The sequence below is a fragment of the Amblyomma mixtum genome, chromosome 6 (genome assembly GCF_055824585.1).
Source record: "Amblyomma mixtum isolate Tamu chromosome 6, ASM5582458v1, whole genome shotgun sequence".
NCBI classification, from domain to species: domain Eukaryota; kingdom Metazoa; phylum Arthropoda; class Arachnida; order Ixodida; family Ixodidae; genus Amblyomma; species Amblyomma mixtum.
The window spans coordinates 53,835,214-53,854,023 of record NC_143017.1 but is presented as its reverse complement, the minus strand read 5'-3'; the positions used below and the strand labels follow the sequence as shown (position 1 = coordinate 53,854,023).

At 42.5% G+C, this 18,810-nt stretch overlaps 1 protein-coding gene across 1 annotated transcript; it reads left to right on the top strand.

Annotated features, from left to right (window-relative positions):
• The first annotated feature begins 1,676 nt into the window (after positions 1 to 1,676).
• On the top strand, positions 1,677 to 18,597 carry LOC149339153 (uncharacterized). The gene is made up of 4 exons (XM_089550408.1): positions 1,677 to 1,791; positions 6,312 to 6,451; positions 14,764 to 14,967; positions 16,699 to 18,597. The coding sequence occupies exons 1-4, from the start codon at positions 1,764 to 1,766 to the stop codon at positions 16,822 to 16,824; spliced, it is 498 nt and encodes a 165-aa protein (XP_089406534.1). The 5' UTR covers positions 1,677 to 1,763; the 3' UTR covers positions 16,825 to 18,597.
• Positions 18,598 to 18,810: the final 213 nt, after the last annotated feature.

The following is an 18,810-nucleotide window of genomic DNA, read 5'->3' as shown; positions in this document are numbered from 1 at the left end:
ATCCCCGCAGAAACGAGAGCCGCGCTTTCTTTCAACTGCCACCCGTGCCCACGGGCGCTTATCTTTGAACCAAGCGCAACGCGAAGCTTTCTCTTCGGCAGCGCGAAAGGCGCGAAGCGAGTGATGTTTTTTTATAAAGCACGGATGAGAGCGCTGTAATCACGGCGCATCCAGACGCACGGAGTGCGCTGTCACGTGGTATTTTTTAAACTGCGCGGGCTTTCGTTTTTAAAACGGCCACGCTAAGTCTATCTCGTTGGAAGTGCTTGGTTTGGACAATATTTGTGGAGCTCCATAACTTTCATATTCACGCCTGAACGTTTCAAGCTGTACACACAGAACACAAACACGCATGGAGAAAAGCAAACGGGCGGTTGCCGGGTCCGCGCTTCACCGTACGTGTGTTTCGAACACAACCGACTTCCGCCCCTCCGCTCGTGAAACGGTGGGGAGGCCTAAAAAAAAAAAAATGAAAAGGTGGCTCGCTAACTGGGAATGACAAACAGATGTATGAAAGGATGCGCTCGCTAACAAGTCTGGGCGGTCGAGCCGTTCGCGCCTCTCGATCGTTCAGTGTGCGGAGAAAATGCAAAAACCAAGAAAAGAATTCTACTGAAGGCGGGGCCATGACGTAGCAATGTGACGCACTCCACAGACACCACGCCTCCGGCTTACATCGGAGAAGGAAGGGGTGATTTTGCCTTGCCGAGCCTACTCGACGAGGAGCGGGAGAGAAAAATATCGAGGAGGGAACGGAAGGAGAGGAGGCTCGCTCAAAGAGCGGTAGAGAGTGTTTGCGACCGAGGGTGGTCAGTTGCCCTTTAACACTCTGGCGTTAAAAAGGCCAACGACGCGCCAATTATCGTCGGAACCGGTGCACAGTTGGGCTTAGTTCGCAGACGCGCGTCAAACAGTCGCAATCATCTCAGGCTGGTAGCGAAGCCCTGAAAACGAAACTATGCTGCGATGGGGCAAAACTGATCGACACTGCACCCCTCGGGCCGCTTCGGAGCCAAACGGTTGGAGGGGCCAGATTTTCAGTTCACGCAGCGCCGTAAACCCGATTCATCCAGCCTTGGTCGCCGCTCTTTCGCGCGCTGGGAGCATCGGAGCAAGGCAAAAAAGTTTGAACTAACCGAATTTAAGAGAAATCACGGTGCGAATTAAGCATCTTTAAAATGCATCGAAAATATAGCCAGTCAACCAAAATTTTAAAAATTTGTTTGAATTAAAGTACAAATGATCTGAGTTTGAATTATCGCGAGTCTACTGTATTTGCTGCAGGCTTGGCAGCATGTATTGCGGGAACAGAGCAAGCATTTGAAGGCTAGCACAAAATAAAAGCGACTTCAAAGGGGGTGGAACAGTGGGATAAGTACACATATGCTACAACTGTAATGACAAGGAGCATACAGGAGATAGAGTATGAAAATATTATTGGGTTAGGCTCTTGAAAATGAAATAAAAATGAACAACCTTCATCACAGCACGACGACGAGAGTATGTTGAGGCTGAAAAAAGTAATTAAAAACCAAATTGCGACGCAAAGACAAAGTGCGCTCTATTTTCATAAACTTGTAGGTGTCTTGCTGTCACACATTTTTAGCGTGCTAACTGAACAGAATATGAACCGGAGAGCCACAGTGACTAATTTGCTTTGCAACTTTATGTGTGCTTTCTTTGCGGTTGACACAGTTTGACAGCGACACCCTTCCATCTGCTGCTAGCGATTCTGATCCTACAAGCCCCCCCGTTCTGGCAACATGCAGTCTGCTAGTGGTGCTGGGAGCCGTAAGTAATCTCTTCCCGTTATGGTATGTTAATTGAGACAAATTACGCACACATTTAATGCCATTTCCTCATACATGTTCTCAGCTATGCAAGTATGTGCTGTTCTGTGTAGATCCTGAAGCTTTGTGCAACAAAGTGTTTGTGTGCTAATCGTCACTCATGTGCACGTCCAGAATGCATCTTCTGCAGACAGTAAATCATGGGGCAAACTGTGAACAGTTTTTTATTTCCATACTAGCTGCATGTGTGTTGGTATTTGTTATATTATTGAGTAATTACAGTAAGTGAGCATTCCTTCTCTAGTACAAGTAACAAGTAAGATTTGGATAATAGATAGTCTGGTTGCACAATGTCCACTTGATTTGAACATTGCAAGGAGCTCTGAAGCACCAGTGATTGTGCCATTATAGCCCGAGAGACAAGGAGTGGCAGTACAATAGCAGCAAAAGAACTGAATTTAGCCCATATATGCTGAAACTTTAAAAAAGTTGAAAAAAATTCATATATTTTTGATATAAAATATTTGTTTCTTTTCACAATTCAAAATTATCTTTCTATTAGTAGAAATATTTCTCTCAACACCAGTTTTTCAGCTGTCCTACAACAGGCAGATTTGCTGCCTGTTACGTGTGGGGAAAGTCCATAAACATTTGACATCGACTTTAAAATCACATTTCTCATCATGCGTGGCAGTTTCAACATGAAAATGCGAAAAATTATTTGTTTTCCTTGCAGAATTTTCAGTGTAGTTGATGGGGTCGAATTTCAAGAACGACGTTCAGAGAAGACTGGTGGGTCTTTCTGTACGCACACAATGCACAAAACTGAATGTACACAACACAACTTGTGCACAGGAAAAGTTTGGACCGTCGTGAGCCTATGTTAGCAGGCGCTGGGTTTCGCACAATAAATTTTCGCAGTTGCTCCGCAGAAAAGCAGTACCCTACGTAGAGGACGTTAGGCATATATGGGTTAACCATTTATCATTATGGGGCCAGTGACAACAAAGGTATCATACTTCAAAGTGTGAGGCCAGTTAGGAAAAAAAGCTTGAGGGGACACTTAAGCTGTGCCTTAAGAGTATGACATGATAACATTAATAGATCCTGTCAGCGGCCTGAGGTCCTCTCTTCCCATATCACTTCGCCTATACTCCGTTTCATACATAGCAGGCAATGCTGCCAAAGCTAGCGCGCCTGTTCGCAAAGGCTAAGTCCGCACGCAAAAAGTAGTTTGCCATACAACCAAAGCGAACACAAACATATTTCGTAGCGACAAATCTCAAGTGCCATGACTGTCACCTCCTGGACTTCGTTTTCCCTCTTGCCACATTTTCGTCCTGCGACTCGTCGAGATTTCGAGAAGCAAAAAGTACACGTGGCGGTATGATACGCGGTTGGTAGGGCGAATCGCTTCTACTAAATCCCCGCCGAAAAAGTAGTTCACATTCCGTGAAAATTATGGCCAGAGAGCCCGAACACTGAGCACCTCACAGATTCGATCGTCATTTTCAGTGCTACTGCATCGTTTTATACCGCTCTTTGTATTCGTCCAAACAATGATCGGAGTTTCGAGAAGAACGAATGATACGTGGCGGAGTAATATAGTTTCGCGGACGCACTACTTCAGCAACCTCTGCAGCGTTGCCTGCTATGTATGAAATGGAGTATAGGTTCTGGCTACATGCCCATATATGCATGTTTGGGCATTCTCTACTTTACATTCGTAGACCACGGGGGGAGTCCTCATACCCCTCCTGGCGCAGTGGTGCAGCGGTTAAGTGATGGGCCTCTGCCCTGCAAGTGACTGTTTCAAACGCAGCCACCGGTGGTGCTTGTGAGACCCAGGCTGCTCTTCCTGAGCAACCACTCGCAACCAGTGATTAATTTAACTGCCATCTAAAACAGTGAACAGTTTGCTCACATTCCGGTGGGCAGGTTGTGATGACTTCGCAAGGTCACGTAACCTCGGTGACAATGTGGGCCGGCTGCTTTTTCACTCGCTACACCTCCAACAACGGTGACATTGACAATGCCAGATTTTCTTCACAATGGGGAGTGGGGAGCCTTAAAGGTGCACTGAAGAGGAATCTGGACTCGTACTTTTGCCACGGGAACTCGATCTACACGTTCAGAGCATTCTCAGAAACTTTGAATTATTGCCCTGTGCGGCCGACTTCCCTAATTTAAATCGGAATAACCTCGTGCTCCTGCCTTTTTTTTTAATTCCCTGCAAACGGTGGGAGGAGTCGACCAACCTTTCACCCAGTCCCGTGGCGGCTTGCCGCTCTGCCATCGGCGGAGTGATACGTAGTGATCTGTGAAAGCAAGAGTCCATGCGTATTTTTATTTCCTTGGGCCTAATTTGCAGCTATGTAGTCTCTGACTAGACCTATTTATTCACGGCAACCTGAAAGAAACAAAATAAAAGCGAAAGCAAAGTCGCCACGCGACTGCCTGAAAGGCACTCCATGCATTGGTCAACTCCTGCCACCGTATGCGGGGAATGAAGAAAAATAAGGCAGGAGTCGGACGTTAATCCAATTTAATTAGGGAAATCAGCCACACAGGGCTATAAATCAAAGTTTCTAAAATTACTGGGAGCGTGTAGATCGAGTTCCATGGCAAAAAGACGAGTTAAGATTCCTCATCAGTTCACCTTTAATGCTATTGTGTTAAAATACAGCGTCATGGTTTGGTGCTGTTGATGCTGCCATTGTATTGCCAGCACTCAAGAAGCTTACCTAAGTTGATCTGCGCCCCACTTTGCGAGATGCTCCAAACACTAGGGGGAATACTGGAGAAAATGCGACCTATCCAATGCACTGTGGTGTGCAGCTCATGAGCCAGTTTCCAGTGGTTTGGGGGAACACCCATGTAGCCTGAGGTTAGGACAGCATAGTGGCTTCACGAGTGGGAGGTCTTCACATCTTGCCATTCATTGCTAAGAAGCATTTTTGCGCTAAAAACAGTGGGCCAGTCTGCCTCAGACAGCCTTATGTCTCTTTTTCAGAGAGGTAATTTCGATTATTTGTCCTTTGGTAGCTTATAAAGTGGCTCATTTATAACAGATGTTATGATTTTTATTGTGTCACTCTGTGAAAAGAAATGTAGTAAGGGAAGGGTTGACAAGTCATGCTTTTTGTAATTTTGTTTGCTATGCAACTTCCAAATATGACCCAACACTGGGTTACATATTGTACCTGAAAACAAAATACAAGCTTACTCAACCGAGTGAATTTCTCAATCAGGTTGGCAAACAAAAAAGCAACCAATCAGTGCAACCGTTCATTTTGATAGTACATGTATGCATTGTGGCACTGAAAGGCAGAGCTTCTGAGCAGGCATTTTTTATATGGGAAAGGTCTTATGGTATCACAAACCAAAAGACCTCATTGGCAAGATACGAATGGCTGCATGCCACATATTGAAGTAGTGTAGTCAAGGCGAGAAATGATGGGGGTTTCACTGAGTCGAAATAGCCTTGAAACACATAGACACACACCTTAAATGGGAATTCTTACAGGTTTTTTTACAGTCCCATGAAATTTGTGTGACCGTAAAAAGACCTTTAGGCTCCCATTTAAGGGTAGCCAATGCGTATTACTAGTGGCCATAGCAGTGTGCTTGGGGGCAGTTACAGTACACCACTGAATAAGAGCATGGCTCTCAGTTACCTTTTTTTAATACAGGATTGCTTACTGCTATATTAGTCGAAGGCAAACAAGAAATCTATCGCTGCTACTACAGCGGCAATAAAAAGGTAGCTAAATGCTCCATGCCGGCAAGTGTGATTTGAAGGTTTTATGCAAGCCTGGAAATGAGCTGGCATGTGTGGCGTTCTTGTGGCGTTTTTGTGGCATGTGTGGCGTTTTGTCAACAAATGTCCCCCTCTCAAGAATTTCTGGGGAGAAACTTGAGTAAAGCAAATGGTCAACTTGAAACTATAAATAATGAAAAAAAAAAAAAAACGATGTTCCCCTCTCAAGAATTTCTGGGGAGAAACCTGAGTAAAGCAAATGGTCAACTTGAAACTATAAATAAACGTCACAAGCCATCGTCACATGTCCTAACGCTCGCATAAACGAGAATATGAAATTTGTATTGCTTGTTATATAGCAGCATGTTACCTTACTGCCGTTGCTTGCAAGCTTGTATTGAGGGTAAAATTGTAGGCCTAATATCTCTTCACTTTCAAGTTGCCATTAATTGCATAGTTGTCGGCAATTTTTTTTGCTGTGGCAGCCAAACGGTAGATGTCCAATCTCTTAAACCTGTAGTAGAGCATGGCAAGCCACATTGAATCATTGATGTGATCACAAAAGCCTGCTATTGCTGGGTTTGAGGATATTAGTGCATATAAAATTTAGCGTCTCCGAACACCTGTCAGTGTGATGATTGCCCTAGCATTGTGCTGCACTTGCTAAAGCTTTTAAGATGCCTATTGACCCTAAGGGGTGCTGGGTGTTTGGTTCTGAGGTGTCGACACTAATAAATTGTTTGTCCTGGCTCCTGCTGCAGGAAATCCAAGAATGGGACGTGCGCAGGGAACCCCACTCCCACAAAGGGCTGTGGAGGATGGAGTCCACCGGGTTTGGCCCGCTTCGCTTGCTGAAGCGAGGCACGCAGCGGAGCTCCAGATTTTGCAGGAAAGCCAAAATGTAAATGTCCATGGCTGTTGCAAGACACGTCTATCAAATCTGTGATTTCACAGCGATGCTTTTTTGGTGAAAACCTGAGGTTTTTCAATTGAGTAAGAATAGAGGGATTGGATATGCAAGAGTAAACACCAATATTTTTTTTCTCTTAAGGTATTCTATTTATTTTATGACATACTGCACGCGGTGAGGCCCAAGCAGGAGTGGATACAGAAACAGACCACAAGTTGAGCAATAATACCAAAGTGCAAACAGAACACGAACAGCAGGAAATTACATGGAAAGGCAAAAAAGAACTAACAAAACAACCTTACAATCGTCACTTATCAGGTCAGGAGACTGTACACACAAAGCTGGTAAGCTGTTCCAGTCATCGATGGTTAGCGGAAAGAAAGAGTGCTGAAATAAGTTAGTCTTTGCAAAGTATGGGGTCTGAGAAAGAGCGTGGGAGTGTCGGGTTTGTCTGGTGTTCTGTAGATTAAGATATGGCGAAAAATTTATTCCAAGTTTATGGTTAAATAACAAAAATTAGAATTTCAACCGAACAAACTTGCGCCGGGACTGAAGGGTCGGTATTAAATTTGACTGCATTAATGCAGAGACAGAAGCAGTTCAATTGTATTGTGGAAACATGAATTGCACAGCTTTCCTTTGGATCCGCTCAAGCGTTTTTATGTTAGTGACAGTATACGGGTCCCATACAATGCACGCATATTCCAATTTAGTCCTTATTTATGGTGCACGTTAGCATATGATTGTTATAGTGCTTCCAATGAAAAGAAACATCAGTGATATTCCACGCTCTATATATCTTGCACATGCGTGTAACAAAATGCACTACAGGCACTTGCGGCAAAGTGGGTGTGCGTATCCGAACTGAAATGGCTCACCTTTACCTAAAAACTGATGTAAATGCACAAAAATGTTCCTAAATGAAAACAAAACAAATCACGCATGACCATAATGAAGCAGTAAGACAGGTATGGGAATAATTTATAAAGCATTGCATGAGTGGGACTGAGATGTCAACTAAGATGTAGCATCAAGAACTGTATGCTTGGTGAGTAATTGTAGCGACAGAAAGTATCGTGCTAGAATGCGGCATGCTTCTTGTAAGGTGGTGGTGCATATTGTCAACAGTGATTATCTTAAACTGTGTGAAGTGTTAACTTCTCACACGATCTGACTGCAAGGAAGCTGAGCAAGGAAGGTATGCCACAAAATAAGGTCACTTTCATCCACTGATGCGGCGAAAAAATGGTGGGAAGGCAATGGTTTGGTTTGGTTTGGTTTATTGGAGTTTAACGTCCCATAGCAACTCAGGCTTTGAGGGACGCCGTAGTGAAGGGCTCCGGAAATTTCGACCACCTGGGGTTCTTTAACCTGCCCTGACATCGCACAGTACACGGGCCTCTAGAATTTCGCCTGCATCGAAATTCGGGGAAGACAGTAGATTGTGTACAGTGCAAAGGGATATCAATTTTTTTTCTCAGTGCACAGAAGTATTGCCTCAAATTTGTGTAATGTACGTCCTAACTGAGCGATTTCTCCTAATGTGAGGCTGAATTAATGTCACATTACTTACTGTTTGTTTTTTAATAGGAAGTTGCTGGTGCAGCTTTTAAGGGGCGACACCCCTCTTAGAGCTATTTTTAATTTATGGACAGATTTACATAAAATTTTCACTGTTTGTGCATTTTCATGTTCTGATTCCAAAACTGCAAATCTTTGCCTCCTGCATCTGATAGTTTTAGTTATATCAAGGAAAGTATGTCCTCTGTTTGGAGGAAGCTTGGTTAATAAACATGAGACCTTGTGGAAAAGACTTCTATTTATGAATGACCTAGTGTCACCAAGGAGCGCAGTAAGGCATAAGTAAGCATTCTAGGACGATTTGGACGAAAGTTGCAGCTGGTAAAACTTGACAGAGAAAGAGCTCTTTTTGACGACTTATACAAAGGGTTTATTTTGAAAATTTTCTTAACAAAGCAGTGGTTTAAAGTTAGCATTATTGCACAACCTGTGCATTTGCCTTTCTATTGCAAAAATAATTATAGTAATAGCTGATATAGAACTGGAGATATCGCTCTTCCAAAATTCTGAACGTGTCAAAAGGGGAGTTTTTGTGAAATCAGGAAAAAACGTTTTTGGCATATTTTTGAGGCACCAAGGATGACTAGAAATCTCTGAAGTGAGTTCTGGCTGGCTTCTGATGTCGAAGCACCATTTCCCGTCGACATAATCGTGCTTGTAACAAGGAAATTGCCGGCGAACAAATGGCATGGTCTAGAAGCTGGTATCCCTGAATAGTGCCTTTGCATCGCAACCTCCTTGAAGTTGAGGCACTTGAGTGTCCATCTCGCAACGACGCTGTGATCGCAGTCAGCCCCTAACTAATTCTGCGTGCTGTTTGCTTGTTTTGCATTTATTTCGTCACGGTTTGCAATTCCGCATGTTACAGAATGTCATCATGAGTGTTACTGAGTGGTTGGGAGTGCGAGTAGTCATGATTGTGAATGTGAGTGAGTTGTCGTAAGTGCGAATGAGTGGTTGTGAGTGGGAGTGGACACGAGTGTGAGTGATTGGATGTGAGTGTGAGCGGCCGTGAGTGTGACTGAGCCACATCTCATGGTGCCGAGGTAGGATTGAAACACAAGAGAATTTAGGCAGTGTTCAAACAGTGCTGACATGCTACCCTGTGTTGGGGAATGGTTTTGGAAGAGAAAGGCAGAAGAAAAGGGTGCAGAAAATAATGAATTAAAAAATAATCATTAACAAGATATGGAAAATTGAAGTGAACAAAAGAAAAGTAGAATGTGCTAAAGTTTTAAAGATAGTAGATGGGTCCTAAATCGAGCAAGTGAGCAGACGAAAAGTTGAGTGCACGGCAGATATGCAACAGGAGATATGCAAAAACAGGTATTGAGATGTGGCTATAAATCCAGTATCCTCCAAATGGGCGAAAAGAAATTTCAGTGCATGGCATAGCCGTGCAGGGTAGGCACAGGGATCTGAAGCATGGTTTGTTGTTACTGGCACTTGCACAAGAAACTCCACTGCATATTCATGTCATGCTCGCTCATCTGAGTGAAGTAAACATTTTAACAGAACAGGCAGCAGTGCTTGAACCAAGCCACAGTTGTTACACAGTGGATAGTGTGTGGGTCTCTGTTAGCATGTATACACTCTACATCGCATGCTTAAGTACTAATATTACTTTAGGAACGCAACTGTCCTAGCCGAAGTGCTCTAGGTTCAGTAATCAATAATTGTGTTTAGCAGTGCAGAATTTATTCTGAAACCAGATGAAACAGTCATCTGGTTTATGGAACAATTTCCAGTTGGTTCCAGTTGGAACCACCAGGGTGCCGGTTGGTTCCAACTGGAACCAACTGGAAATTGTTCTATAAACCAGTTGAGCTGGGAAAGATTTTCACCTGGGAGGCCAGTGGAAAGCTGTTTAAGCACTGCATATCTTTCCAGACCAATTTGGTTAAGCTTCACACTGTGCTGAGATTAATAATTCAGGAATTTCTGTACAGTTTTTTTGCTACACGCATTGCAAGTGTAGTCTGGTTAACATGGACCATCCAGACATTAGCACGCAAGGGTTAAAACAAATATTAACAGTTCCGCACTGATTAGAATCTTACGGGAGAATGTAATCATTTGATTTTTTTTCACTGTGCTGCGCTGTTAAAGAACAAAGAGTGATACGAAGGGCACAAAGCCAGAGATGAAAGCATACCAGGGCATGTTTGAGCGTACAGCCATTCTAGCCTGGCAACTGCTGTGTATGACTGGTCTCGGTTGATCAGGCGACACATGACACACTGACATTTTGAAATGCGAAGCCATATTTTTTTAACGTGCTGATGGTTGTGCATTTAGACAACTTTGGGCATGTGTTCTATTGTGTAACAAAAGCAGCTGACATAAGGAAGTCTGAGACACACAACTACTCAATGGTTGAGTAAAGGTGCAGTGTGTAGGAGTTTTTGGAATGCAGTTTTCTAAGCCTCATTTAATTCTACTTACTCAAGTTTTTCAGTTCTAATATAATCTTGGCAGTTGAAGGTTCCCATGTAACAATATATTTTTCAGCCCCTCCAGCTTAGGTAAACTATTCATGAATTGCGAAAACAAAAGAACTTTACTGTGCCTGTATTAACTAAAGTGTACTCAGAGGTGTTGAATGTTTTGAACTAAGCGTGGTAACGAAAGTCTATTTTACACTTCTGATGCATATTTTGAAATCTACGGCAGACTCCAGAGGAGAAAATTTCTGTTAAGACGAGCAAAAGCTCGTCTTAACAGATGTGCCCGTAAAAAAAAATGTGAGCTTGCTAGGTGTACCCATATACAGGGTGCTAGAGCTAAGATGTTCTGCAGTTTCTAAAAAATTCAGGGGGACTTTGGCTCCCTAAAGTGCTGCAAGGCGAAAGCCTTTCCTGGCGCACTGTTTGGCAATGACTGCGAGACTGTATGAGGTATGTAATGTGGTCACCCAAGGACGCCTTACGCCACCTGTCGAAGTGAACGACAACTATTTTTATTAGTTGTTGTCTGCTCCAAAAGGGGGTGTCCCGCATCTGTGGGCGACCTCATTACTTCGAATCCGCGCACTGTGATGTCATAACTACTGCGACCAACCGAAAAGCGTGACACCCCTGCTGACAACCTTCTGTTGGCAACGATGAGGCATTAAAGGCTTTCGCCTGAATACTTGGCTTTTTGAGTTAGCGCTTTTTTCAGCAAAGCATTGTCAGTGGTGTAGCGCATCAGAATAAAGCTAAGATGTGCTATTAAGTATAACAGGCTGCTTAACTATTATTGTGTAGTAAACTTTTTAACTGATATTTTTAGTCTCCTTATTTTTTCAGAGGCGTGTAGCCCATGGTAAGTAATTTCATTATCAGTTTCTATAATCTTGGAAGTGAATTTACTCTCGGCGCTACGGCGCACCATATTTTGGCTATTTCTACAAATTACATGCACTGGAGGGCCTGCTTTGCTTAGAAGCTTTTCAAAAGCGCATGCATTTTGGTAGAGTGTCGGCAAAATTTGTTGGGCCAAAGTGCCAATGGTATCTGCATTTCTGAAATTCAAAAACCTGATATGGATCTTACTTGCAATGGGCTGCAGGCCTCTCAATAAATAAATAAAGTATTTAACCAGCCTGATATAGTTAGCATGTCTTAGCTGTATTCTGATGTGCTACACCGCTGACAACACTGTGCCAAAAAAATGCTCTTCTAACCTAAAAAGCCTATTTTAAAAAATTGCTGAACATCTCAGGTGAAACACCTGATATGTGTTGCATGAAAGCAATGAATAAGATAAGCTTTCAGAGCGAGGATAGTATAATTACGTACAGAGCATACGTTGAACTGTGTACAAAGTGCACTGAAGGATGAAACGTAAAACAAGATCACGTTATCCTACTTGAGAATGACATTGGACTAGTTTTATTTTATCACAGTTTCTTTTTTCGCACTGTATCTTACAGCAGCTATTTTTGCTGTCAGTCCTGCTACAAGCGCTTCTAAGGTGCCGAGCAGACTAGCCATGCATCTCTTTCTTATCTCGGCTCTTCTGCAGCATAGAATTTACCAACTCTATGAGCACGTGTGCCTTTCCTTACACCACAGAAAATGCGTGAGGCTGATGCCCAGGCTATCTCTGCCTTTTCTGCACCAGCAAGAATGCTTCTGCTCAAGAATGCACGCTCACGCAAGGTGACCTCCCCCAGTTTTGGGCAAAGGTTTTCGCGGAAGCCATCTCGTGGGGGGTGCACTTTCTTTGCGTAGAAACATTTTATAAATTTTTTCTTTCATTCACAGAGTCATACAGACACACTGTGAGTGCCATTGAACGAGGTCTTTGTAATTCGAGGTCACTGCTAAAGTTTGTCTTAACTGAATGATAGTCTGAACTGTTTGAAGGGGAGTTTTCAGTTACATTTAGTAATATGGAGAACTTACCAAATGGTTGAGTCGTAGGGGAAACTAACTAAATGGTTTCACATTGTTCAACTTATGAAATAATTAATTTCCATCAGGTTCATCTAACGGGAGTGTACTATAATCTGCTCTTTTCTGTTTCTCTAAGGATGATGTCGTAAGGGACACCAAATTGCAGGAATGTGCCTTCATATGTTTCATGTTTTTTTTTTCTTAAAACTAAACTTCTGTATTATATATGACCTGTGGGAATTGAGCTTTGTCTCATGATCTAACACAATTTGACAGTACTCATAAAGGCATACAAAAAATAAATGACCCCATGGCAGTCAAAAATATGCACGAAAGATACTGGTGTTTATAGTGGACGTACGTCTTGGGATAAATGTTTACTAAAATGCTGGATAGAGTGAACAATGCAGGTTTCCTTGCTGTGCTGTGCATTGCTTGTTTTGAGGTGAAACACCAACAAGCTCATATGTCTGCACTGATGTCTGTTTGGGCGAGTAGCATATAGACAGAAATAAAAATGTACACTTTAAAAGGACAGCAATGCTGCTGGACAGTATTGTTTCTGAAAAATGTTTGCCATTATAGCACCAAAGTTAACGCTTGTGTAAGCATAAAATTTTGTGCTAAATACTGTTCATGTGATGGCTTCTGTAGATATATTGAATGGTTATGCAGTCGAACTTGCTTATAAAGGCCGCAGTTATAACAAACGCTCGCTTATTACGAATGAGGATGGAGCTACTGTCACAAACGCTGAAGTGGCAGTTATATTACACCCTAATTCAATCACATCATTATTGTTTACTTGTTTGGGGATCTACAACGAAAACTAACCTCACGAGGCTGATAACATTACAGAAAAAAGCAATACGATATGTCGAAAACCTTGCATACAATGATCATACAGGTTTGTACTTCTCTAAGCATTCTATTCTAAAAGTCAATGAATTATTTGAGTTGAAACTGCTTTCTTATGTGTTTAACGATTTCAAACATCATCCCACTAAATATGTTCAATTAAACTCTAGTAGTGACGCGCCTTATAAATTAAGGCACGTCAGTTACAGAGTACCATTCGTAAGGACTAACTATGGAACCGAAATGCTTTCATATTTAATGCCCAGTCTTCTAAATAAACATACACAGGCCATAGAAATTATTCAGAAATCTGTTTCCCAAAAGTCATTCAATAGAAATGCTAAAGCTTACCTCCTTTCTCACCCGAATGATTAAAATTCTTGATGTCCGTGTTTTTCCGTCAACTCTTTGAATTCTCGTGTTTTTCTTGTTGTGATGTGTCTTGTAAATATTTACTTTAATTATGTCATTGCAAAAGTATGCACCTTCCTCCTACTTTTACCTTGTATAATTATGTGTTGTTTTTTGTAATGAGAGTGTATGAAGCTCTTGCTTCTGTTGCCGCTTGTCGTGAGCATTGTGTCGGGTGCTTGGGCCCCGTCAGGCAGAGTGCATCTGCCTTTTGCCCCTGCATCCGAGACCTTGTTGTCTAAATAAAGATCTATCTATCTATAAAATGTGTATAAGGGCGATGGCACTGCGTTTGATAAAACGAACGACCATGGCCACACCACTCTGTTATAATGAACAAGGCTGGAAACACACTCTCACTGTCGATAAATGCACGCTTCTCGCCAGCACAGCGACTGGAAAGTGTCTCCCAGCTGCCATGTCCCCCCCCCCCCCAGCAACTAAAATGCCGACGCCCCCCCCCCCCCCCCCCCCCCCGATATTCCACTTTAACTGAGGAAGACGACCGTGATGGTGAAACAATGAACGATAATCTCACAGCTATCATTACAGAGTGCTGTGCACAGAAGTAGGCGGTAGGATATGGTTCGACAGGATACCGGCAAGCTATCTAAGGAGACGAAAGATCTGATTAAGAAACGCCCAAACCATAAGGACGTCTAATTCCATAGACAGAATAGAACTAGTAGAGCTATCAAAGTTAATAATTAAGCGCAAGGTAGCCGACATAATGAGGTCTAACATGGAGAAAATCAAGCATGCTCTAAAGAACTGAGGCAGCCTAAAAACATTGAAGAGGAAATTAGGCATAGGTAAAAACCACATGTATACGTTAAGAGAGAAAGAGGGCAATGTCATTAGTAATATAGATAAGATAGTTTAAATAACCGAAGAGTTCGGCGCAAATCTATACAGTAGCCAATGCAATCAGAACGTTACTAAGAGAGGCAGTAGAGCACAGCAATGGGACATCCCGCCAGTTACGAAAGAGGAAGTAAAGAAAGCCTTAGGAGCATTGAAAAGGGGGATTGGATTGGATTGGATTGGAGCAAACTTTATTTGTGCCTGCAGTTGGGCGCTCGCGCACCCCGACGAGGGCCTACGTCGTCTACGAGGCTGCCGTTACTCGGCGCGGGTCTCCGCTCGCCGTTGCCGGCTCGCTGGGTCCCTGCCTTTCGAGCGCCCCGAGGACCTGCTGGACGGCCCATAGCTGTTGTTGGTCATGGTCGTTGCTCTTCGCGGCTGTCTCCAGCCGCGGCGGCTGGTGAGGACCAGGTAACAGCAGATTTGTTGAAGGACGGAGGAGAGATTGTGCTGGAAAAACTATCCACCCTGTATACGCAATCAATGCCTTGTGACCTCGAGCGTACCAGAAGCTTAGAAGCATACCTTAGACTTCAACCAACCAAATGATCAGGCAGGCTTTCGTAAAGAATACTCGACAATAGACCATATTCACACTATCAATCAGGTGATAGAGAAATGCACAGAATATAACCGACCCCTATATATAGCCTTCATTGATTACCAGAAAGCGCCTCACTCAGTGGAAACCTCAGCTGTCATGCAGGTGGTGTGCAATCAGGGTGTAGAAAAGTGTTATGTGAAAATATTGGAAGATATCTGTGATGACTGCACAGCTACCATAGTCCTCCATAAAGTCAGAAATAAAATTCCAGTAAGGAAGGATGTCACGCAGGGAGACACGATCTCGCCCATGCTATTCGCCGCCTGTTTACAGGAGGTATTCCGAGGCCTGGACTGGGAACAGTTGGAGGTAAGAGTTAATGGAGAACACCTAAGTAATATGTGATTCGCTAATGACATTGCCTTGCTAAGTCACTCAGGACATGAACTGCAAAGCATGATCAATGAGCTAGACAGGCAGAGCAGAACAGTGGGTCTAAAAATTAACATACAGAAAACCAAAGTAATGTTCAACAGTCTAGCAAGGGAACAGCAGTTCGCATTTGGTAGCGAGGTGCTGGAAGCAGTAAGGGAATACATCTGCTTACGGCAGGTAGCGGCCGCTGATCCAGATCATGAGGGGGAAATAACTTGAAAAATAAGAATGGGGTGGAGCACATATGGCAGGCTCTCTGAGATCATGAATGGTAGTTTACCATTATCCCTCAAGAGAAAAGTATACAACAGCTGTATCTCTCCAGCGCTCACCTATGAGTTAGAAACGTGGAGGCTAACGAAGAGGGTTCAGCTTAAATTAAGGACAACACCGCGAGCTATGGAAAGAAAGATGATATATGTAACGTTACGAGATCAGAAGCGGGCGGAGTGGGTGCTTCCACGTGCAGGCAGCATGCGGACGGTAGACATAAGTTCTGCACAAGCATGCGCTGCGGTAGCCTAGGCGCTGCACCCTTACAACTTTATTGAAGATCGAAGAGGGGGATGTTGAATTACTACCAGTTGCGGTGAATATCCCAAATACTATCGGTATTATCGCATTCCTAAAGTGACTTCTCTGCTTTTTAAGCTCTGCTGCCTGGAGAGCTTAAAAAGCGGCTTGATAGGATCTGCTGTGTACACAGCGGAATTTTAAGGATATAAACGCCATTTATGTGAGACTGTTTCTTCTTTTTTTTTTGCTAGGGAAAATTCATTTACTACAAACTTCGGACACAACGAACGCACCCCACGCGACTGTCAGGTTTGTTGCAAGTGGGTTCGACTGTAATTACTGCAATGTGACCATAAGAATTATAAGACTCATTTTTATGCGCAGAAACCAAACAAAAATGCAGTACACACAAGGCACTGAAATAAATAGATCCAATAAGGAACACTCTGTAGGCAAACGTAACACAAATGCAATAGCTGTATTTACATTGGTAGTGCAGTACGCAGTTTCGGTGATGACTTTGCAAACACTGTACAGCTGAATGTTGTGAATGTTTAGAATACTGAGTTGCGAATAATAAGCCTTCAAGCACAGCATCCAGCCATGTGTATGCTGCTATTGAGGGCATCAATATTTTATTATTGCAGCACATTGAGGAGCTTAGGGGAATTCGGCAGGCACTGGAGAGGACAGCTGCGGCCGTTGAACGGCTGGTGCAGGTAGCGACGGAACGACTTGGTACACCCCAGGGCCACACCACCAGCGAGCCATAGGACGAAGACAACTGACAAAATAAAATCGCAACTGGTCTAACTGGTTTAAGGAACAATTTCCCAGTTGATTCCAGTTGGATACCAGTGTGATGCAACTGGAATTCAGCTGGGAGCCAACTGGATACAACTGGAATCAACTGGGAAATTGTTCCTTAAGCCACTTTGACCAGTTACGATTTTCGCCTGAGCTAGCTGAAAAAGACAAAGAGCCTTCGTAAAGACAATTTCCGCAATGTTGACAAGCTAGCCAGTGCTATATTTTCTGTATTTATTTTGTGTTTTGTAGCATTTATTTATGTTCAAAATTGACGAAGCATATATATGCTAAATAGTGATATTTTTTTGTGTGCTTCGTGGTTGTTTCTTGTGTTTATGTAATGTTCTATTCATGTGTACTTATTTATTGTTAATTTTATTGTGTTTTGTAGCATTTATTTATGTTCAAAATTGACGAAGCATATATATGCTGTATAGTGATATTTTTTAGGTTGCTTCGTGGTTGTTTCTTTTTTATGTAATGTTCTATTCATGTGTACTTATTTATTGTTAATTTTATTGTGTTTTGTAGCATTTATTTATGTTCAAAATTGACGAAGCATATATATGCTGTATAGTGATATTTTTTTGGTTGCTTTGTGGTTATTTCTTGTTTATGTAATGTTCTGTTCATGTGTACTTATTTATTGTTAATTTTATTGTGTTTTGTAGCATTTATTTATGTTCAAAATTGACGAAGCATATATATGCTGTATAGTGATATTTTTTTGTGTGCTTTGTGGTTGTTTCTTTTGTTTATGTAATGTTCTATTCATGTGTACTTATTTATTGTTAATTTCGTGTTTTAAGCACCTGAGAAGCCAACCCTGGGGCAAATGTTTCATTTCATTGTCTGCCATCTTGAGGAGACACCTCTGAGACAAGTGTTTGTTTTATGTTTGTGTTTTTTGAGTGCGAAATACTTTTAGCTCCTGTTCTCGATAAACTCTAGCTGGCATTGTCCGATTGCGAGGCAAATGGTAGGGAGCACAAAGAAAATTTTTACCTCACACTGGCATCATCTTTTTTACATCACTAGAAAATCTTTACATGACATTCAAACTTTTCCAGCATTAATTGTCTGCCACCCTAAGAGATTTGGAAACTAAATTATACAAGCCCCAGAGCACTTCTAAATCAATGTTTTATTGCTCCAAAGTGCTCCAGTCTGTAACTTTTAGTGCTCCAGAGAGCTCTTAAATCAATATTCCTCTGCTTCAAAGGGATCCAAATTGTAGATTTTGCTACTCCAAATTGCACTTTACCAGGTAGCATCACTGAGCGTGAAAGTGACTGTATCACTTTTATTCTATAGTTGAGGGTGCCACTCATCTTGTTTATGTGTGTTGTTGCAGAATGTGTGTTGTCGCATTTTTCTGCTCAGAGATGTGTTTTCAGCTGTACACGCTTTCCAGCATAAGCACCTTTTTTTTTTGTCGCAGTGCTTTCCTAATGACTTGAAGGCGCTCACTGTGGTGTGGTTTAGAGTATGTTTTCTTGGATAACAATAGCGCCATATAATAAATTTGCCAAACTTCTAAAAAATGACAGATTTTGAACTCAGCGGCGCCATGCACCGGTTATTCAGCTGGACATAATCTTTGTTGCTGAAGCTGTATTAAAACGAAAAGACTCCTTGACGCCCACTCAGAATGAATGCTATTGCCGCGGAATATTCATTCGTTATTTCCTAAGTTTGTAGCAGGTGAACTAATAAAAACTAATGCTTTAACTCAGGCTTCCGGGTGAATTTTCATACTGTATTTGCGAGTCACCATCGGTCTCATGGAGTTTTGTTGCATGTTTTCATGTCACGTGGTGGATTTTTTCTTGCATACTATTGCATATACGAGGTCTGTTAGAAAAGTATCCGACCTTTTGCCAAAAAAAAAAAAAACTGGCATAACTGGAGCGTTAGAAACATAATCACCTTCAAAGTAGTCTCCTTGG

Coding starts and splice junctions, on each gene's coding strand:
- LOC149339153 (XM_089550408.1), top strand. CDS start 1,764: ATGCAGTCTGCTAGTGGTGCTGGGAGCC. Junction 6,452..14,763: donor TTTTGCAGGAAAGCCAAAAT/GTAAATGTCCAT, acceptor TTGTGCCTGCAG/TTGGGCGCTCGCGCACCCCG. Junction 14,968..16,698: donor CGGCGGCTGGTGAGGACCAG/GTAACAGCAGAT, acceptor TTATTATTGCAG/CACATTGAGGAGCTTAGGGG.